Source organism: Cicer arietinum, chromosome 1, assembly GCF_000331145.2.
Source record: "Cicer arietinum cultivar CDC Frontier isolate Library 1 chromosome 1, Cicar.CDCFrontier_v2.0, whole genome shotgun sequence".
Lineage (NCBI taxonomy): Eukaryota > Viridiplantae > Streptophyta > Magnoliopsida > Fabales > Fabaceae > Cicer > Cicer arietinum.
Window position 1 is genome coordinate 33,948,409 of NC_021160.2, and position 6,187 is coordinate 33,954,595.

Sequence of the window (6,187 nt, forward strand, 5' to 3'; positions counted from 1 at the left end):
TAAAGAGAAAGATGCAGTTTTGTAATCAAGCTGACTCTAATGTTTTCCAACATTAATATCATCCACACTTTACAACTGGAAATATGCAATTGCTTTGAAATGGAAGCAGCAGAACTAAAGCTGAATAGTTGGACCAGCATATACACCAGTATTCATATAAAGATCACTAGGTTGTTCTATCTCTGCAAGCCAAGCATATTCATCCTCTTCACCAACACATACAGGTCCATTTCCTGCAGCTGTAGAGCCAAAGCGTCAAGAAAATCACTCAAAATTGGTGAACTAGTTAGGTATATTGAGATACAATAAATAAGGATATTTAGTGCTAAATAAAATCAACGAGACACAGAAATATTTCAAACAGAACACTTACTATAAGACAGAGTCAATAACAATTTATTTCAATGGAAGTAGATTTAGCCTTACTTACAGAATGTTGAATAAGGATAATCGTGATAATAAGTACATTTCCTTCCTTCATATTCTTTGTAAGGGGGTGCCAGAATGTCCAATACAGCACAAGCTGTTACTGCTGTGAAACAGTGAAGATTTCCGCCATGCTTTGGATATAAAACTGATGTCTCACATGGTGCATTCAAAACCTTATCAACTGCTAACTTTGCTAGTCTTACTGCAAAGAAGAAGAATCAAAACCCAAAAAAAAATTGAATTATCAAGTAGTTTTGGAAATATGGATGGGAAAGGAAGTGTATAAGCCATTAAGCATGATGATTTTCACATTATCTAATGCTAAAAATAGTTTTCGTGAATATTATATTTGATAATGTATGTCCTCGAAGACTGAAATGTCCAACCCAATCACTATATTGAGAATTCTACATTGGATAAGATATAAGTTTATAAGTAGGAGGCATCCTTCATTTTACAGGGTTGATTTAGATTCAATCCAAATTCTAAGATAGTATCAGAGTCGATCTAAGGTCCGTTGGGCCACTTGGGTCATGCTCCAAATGTTCAATCCTGGGCATGAATGGGTGTGTTCCGAGTCCCACATAAGATGAGATATAGCTTTAAAATGAGATTATAAGTGCATCCCCAATTTTACAAGCCAATTTTGTAAGGTTGAGTTAGGAGGCCCTATGAAAATTCTAAGAACCACTATAAACCAAAACATGGCATAATGAAAGTACTTAATGGTTGAAAGCAATTTCTCTCAACAAGATTTGGTTAGGCCTCTTATAGTTAAATATTATAAGAGGAGGGTCAAGAGTTAGAATTTTTAGTGGGAACTGAATTTGTATAGCAGTTATTTTTTTATGTAAGCCATTTATTATGTCACTTTAAGTTGTAAGTCAGTGTAGTAACTACTTTAGAGCACTTATGGGAGCAAATAAAATTAGGAAATTAGGAAAAGGAAAGGCAAGAAATTACTACGTGGTTATTGGGAAGGGAGAGGCCAAGCTCTCAAATTCTTGGAATGGGTATTCTTGTAAGACGTCTATCAATTCTGTCCTTGCAGAATTGTAAACTCGCATTATGTTTAATTCGATAAAGAATTCAGTTTCCCCATTTCAATTATGTACTAACTACCGACCAAAAATAGCTCAGAAAAATCTTATCTCTGTCAGACACAATAGTAGAGGGGAAGCCATGTAACTTTACTACCTCCTGAAGGAAAATTTCAACAACATCTTTTGCAGTGAAAGGATGGCTAAGTGCTAGAAAATGAACATATTGAGTCAATCTGTCCACCACTACTAGAATGACATTTTTACCTTGAACTTTAGGTAATCCTTCAATGAAACCCATAGATATATCAGCCCAAACCTGATTGCGTATAGGTAGTGGTTAAAGAAATTAACATCAAGGTACAGGATAGAGACCAAATGTTGCATGACCTAAAAAGAAATTTGGTCACAGCTCAGAATTAGATGAAAAAGTACACTGATCAGTCCAGGCGTCCTATTTCACTAATGGTTAGAGACTGGGTTTATTTGAAATTACAGCCCTACAGATTGCGGTTCTTGGCTAAGAAGAGAAATGAGAAATTAAGTCCCCGTTTTTATGGACCATATCAAATTTCAAAGCAGATTGGAGCAGTTGCATTTGAGTTAGCACTTCCACCGGAGAGTAAGATACATCTAGTGTTTCATGTGTTCCTACTTAAGAAGGCCATCTCTTCTACAGCTACTCCTCAACCTTTGCCACTTATGCTCTCGACGGAACTAAAATTGCAAGTAACTCCAGTTGTTGTACAAGATGTCTACAACACTCCTAGTGGCATAGTAGGAGTATTGATTTAGTGGAAGGACCTACCAGATTTTGAAGCAACATGGGAACATGTTGAGACCATTATGGAGCAATTCCCTTATTTTCACCTTGAGGACAAGGTGACTCTTTTGGGAGGGAGTATTGTTCGGCATCTTATAACTAAAAATTATAAGAGGAGGGTCAAGAGTTAGAATTTTAATTGAGAACTGAATTTGTATGGCAATTATTTTTTTATGTAAGCAGTTTATTGTGTCAGTTTAAGTTGTAAATCGGTGCAGTAACTGCTTTAGAGCAGTTATGGGGCAAATAAAAGTAGGAAAGTTAGGAAAAAGAAAGGCAGGAAATTACTGAGTAGTTATTGAGAAGGGAGAGGCCAAACTCTCAAATTCTTGGAGTGGGTATTCTTGTAACACGTCTATCAATTCTGCCCTTGCAGAATTGTAAACTCGCATTCTGTTTAATTCAATAAAGAATTTAGTTTCCTCATTTCAATTGTTTACCAACCAGTTCTAATAGATTTTAATCATTGCCTTAGTTGATCACAAGGAATTGTACGTTTGCAGCAATGGTCTTTGGCGATTTTTTATCCCCCATCTTTTGAATTAGTAGACAGAGGGTAAAGGCTTACAAAAAATATGTGATAGAACTCACAAATTTAAGGTAACGAAACTGAAATTTATTGAATTGAAAGTGATGAGCTCAAAGCTCTACAATAGTGGAAAACAGATACGAGAAGAAAAACCAGAGTTAAGTGAATTTCTAATCTAGAGCAAAAGCTCCTAAACCAGAGAGAAATCTCTCCTATAGTATTCTAACCACCTTCAGAATAAAATCCCATCTTCCACTCCCTCCCTCTCATAACAGAAATTCCCTAAAATCAGGGAATATCCTAACTAACTCCCATCTGTGCTCGTGCGAGTTGGACTCAATGATTGGGTCATCTACTCATCTAGAGTTATGGGCCTAGGTGTCCTATCAGTTGGCATCTCCGCTCGCTCATTGAATAACAAAACAAAATATTAATAGAGAGATTAAATATGTTGCAAAATGGTAAGTAATTTGTTTTGTATCATAATTTGATTACATAACTGATATAGAAAAACAACCCTTGAAAGTGAAATGCAGAGTCACAAAGTATACTTTCATGCAATATTGTGAGACGTCTTTGAAGTTCAAATTACATATTAACAAGAACAATCTCAACTTTTCAGAAAATAAAATGCAAACAAAATACGAGAGAAAGAAAGTCAACTTAAGAGTAAATACAGTATACAAATGATACCTTGAGAGTGTCCCGGTCCCTTGCTTTCTACAATGCAGGGAGGCTCAACCCAGTCGTAAGCTTTCACATGTAAAGAACCATAGAGAAGTTTGCTAAATACAGTCATTTCAGGATGGTCGTGGAGTGGAATAACTGAAGAAGTTGGAAAACAAAATATACACATCTGCACCAATTGACATACTTTACTATACGGGTAAATCTCATTTCAAGCGGTTTCGAATGTCATATGAAAATCACTATCAATCTATAATTGATGTTTATGATACAAACATCATGATTAACCGAATAACAAGATCACAATGAACAGTTTGGCTATATTTGACTGACTTGACAAATCTTCATTTTGTTGATAGACAAAATATTGAATAATAGTAAATCAACTTACAGCAGCACACACATGACGCTTGCATCTGAGCAGAGGCTATGTTGACAATAGTGCCGCGATCACCCCGGTGCAGCACAGCACAGCGGCTTTCCGCCACTGTGAGGGTTAAGTGCATTGCACATTAAAGGTGTGGTTGGAGCATCGGGGTTCGCTGCGTTTCGGAACAGTTATTTTCATGTCTGGAGCAGAGCAACATACCCACTACAGTGTATGGTTTCAAAAAACAGAAAAATACCCTTAAAGTAGAGACATTTGCAAGACATTTTTGGTATTTTGCACACACAAATTGACTATCATAGTGCTGATGAAGAGAAGGTAACTTCAACATGTTATGTAGATGCTTAAAGTATGACTACAGATACCAAGCTGAGATCCAAAACAAGCTGAGACGTTCGTAGTAATACTGCTTGTAAAGTGCTCACATCAACAGTATCTTAATCAGTTTAGTTATTCTTATTCAACATACAAGCTGAATCAAGCTTGGACAGAATTACCCTTAAAATGACTAGCAAATTATACTATATCATGTTCTAACAACTTACGAGGTGCGAGTATCTATATGCAACACTTTGCTCATATGAGTAATTATCTTATAAGTACATGCAAAACTACTAACAGCTGAAGCTCACCGTAAAACTATCGGATTCATGAATGTCCACATATGTTATTGGCTTAGCCCATCGAGCTACTCTATTCAGTTGGTTGGCACCAAAAAATCCAAGCCCTCGATCATCATCTGCAGCTTCCTCCTTAAGCCCAACATCAGCAGGTTTTATAGTGTCTGCCAAGTCATGAATGATGATAAATAATAATAGATCAATAATCCATTACTCAAACCAATGTAACATATCGTGCATTTCAAAATCTAAATTCTAAAATATATGAAAAGTGGTCGGTATTTTCATAGCAAATGGTCGTGATAGATTATTTATAAAATGCTTAAGAATAAATGCTTATTACTCTGCACAAATAAAGCAATGTCAGTGTTCAATTTGGAAAACAAGTTAACTTCATAGATGATAACAGTCTTCCAATATTATATTCTGTGATTATTAAATAATAATTTGGCCATAGTAAGCTACATCAAAATCTATCCAGGCTTAGACTATCTAGAGGTCCTAGTTTCAAATCCAGCTCTCATAATGTAGCAGCTTTAACTTTGCCACTCATTGTCGTTTTATGCAACTCAAAAAATTAGTCTTTGCACTTTCATGTGGAGGGTACCTGGTTTACACACAAAAAATCTAGTGCGAGAGCTAATTCTCCATAATAAAGTATTCATAATAACAATTCCAGTTTTGAGTTTCCCTATCTCTTTTAATAGAAGAATGCTCAAGTACCCTAAGAAAACGAAAGGCAAAGCTAATTTGTTTTCAACAATTCATCTTAAGCATCCCCAATAAAGTAAAATTACCTAGATTCATCACAATTAACAACTACAGTTTCAACTATACATACGTCTTATTGAAGTACATTCTCACACTTCAAAACCAAACAAGACTTTCATACATTGTAACAACACCAACAACCCCAATTTCTCTAATTGACCTCTCATTAAAATGAAAAAGTATAATTTCATTTTATAAAAAAAAATGTTGAGAACTTGAAATTGAGAATAATATAAGAGACATACCCAGAATTGAAGAAAGCTTGAGCAAGGGTTGGGAAGAGGGAGGGGGCATTCCAGAGGGAGAGAAAACGGTTTTACAGTGGTCGTATAAATCCTGAACCTTGGAACTTTGGTGTCTCATACTCAAGTATCTTCGAAATGAAGCGAAAACCATGTCCTTGTGCTGTAGTACAAGTTTCTTCAAGTTATCGCATAATAAATGTTGTAATTTGTTTTTTTTTTACAGTGGTCGGTGCCGATCCTCGACTAAAAACTGTTCTTGGTCACAACAAAAGCAATTTTGTTTGAGCAATTTCCAGAGTGAACCTCAAAAGATTTTGAGTTTTGTTATAGTTTTGTGCCCCATTGGCAACCCGGTTAACTAAATTGTTTCTCAATTTTTAGGAGAGCGGCGTTAAACATAAAAGTAAGAATGATGATATGTCTTGTTATAATGATGCGTGAAAAACTCAATCCTAATTTTAAGGATATTATGGGTGGTTGATGTTAAAGTCATTTATCCATAACCTTCGATTTTTTTTCTTTTTTGTATAAAACAGTATTTTCCATTTTAAAATTTTCAGATTTGTTTCATCTTCGTATTTTTTTTTTAGCTATATATAGTTATATAATATATTTTAAATAATGTGATATATAATTTCATAATTATGAGTGATCA

At 35.1% G+C, this 6,187-nt stretch overlaps 1 protein-coding gene across 1 annotated transcript; it reads right to left on the reverse strand.

Annotated features, from left to right (window-relative positions):
• LOC101489785 (plant cysteine oxidase 3) lies at positions 1-5,963 on the reverse strand. The gene is made up of 5 exons (XM_004488320.4): positions 5,533-5,963; positions 4,529-4,680; positions 3,515-3,677; positions 431-631; positions 1-239 (listed from the first exon to the last, which is right to left on the reverse strand). Exons 1-5 carry the CDS (start codon positions 5,681-5,683, stop codon positions 115-117), a joined length of 792 nt encoding a protein of 263 aa, XP_004488377.1. The 5' UTR covers positions 5,684-5,963; the 3' UTR covers positions 1-114.
• Positions 5,964-6,187: the final 224 nt, after the last annotated feature.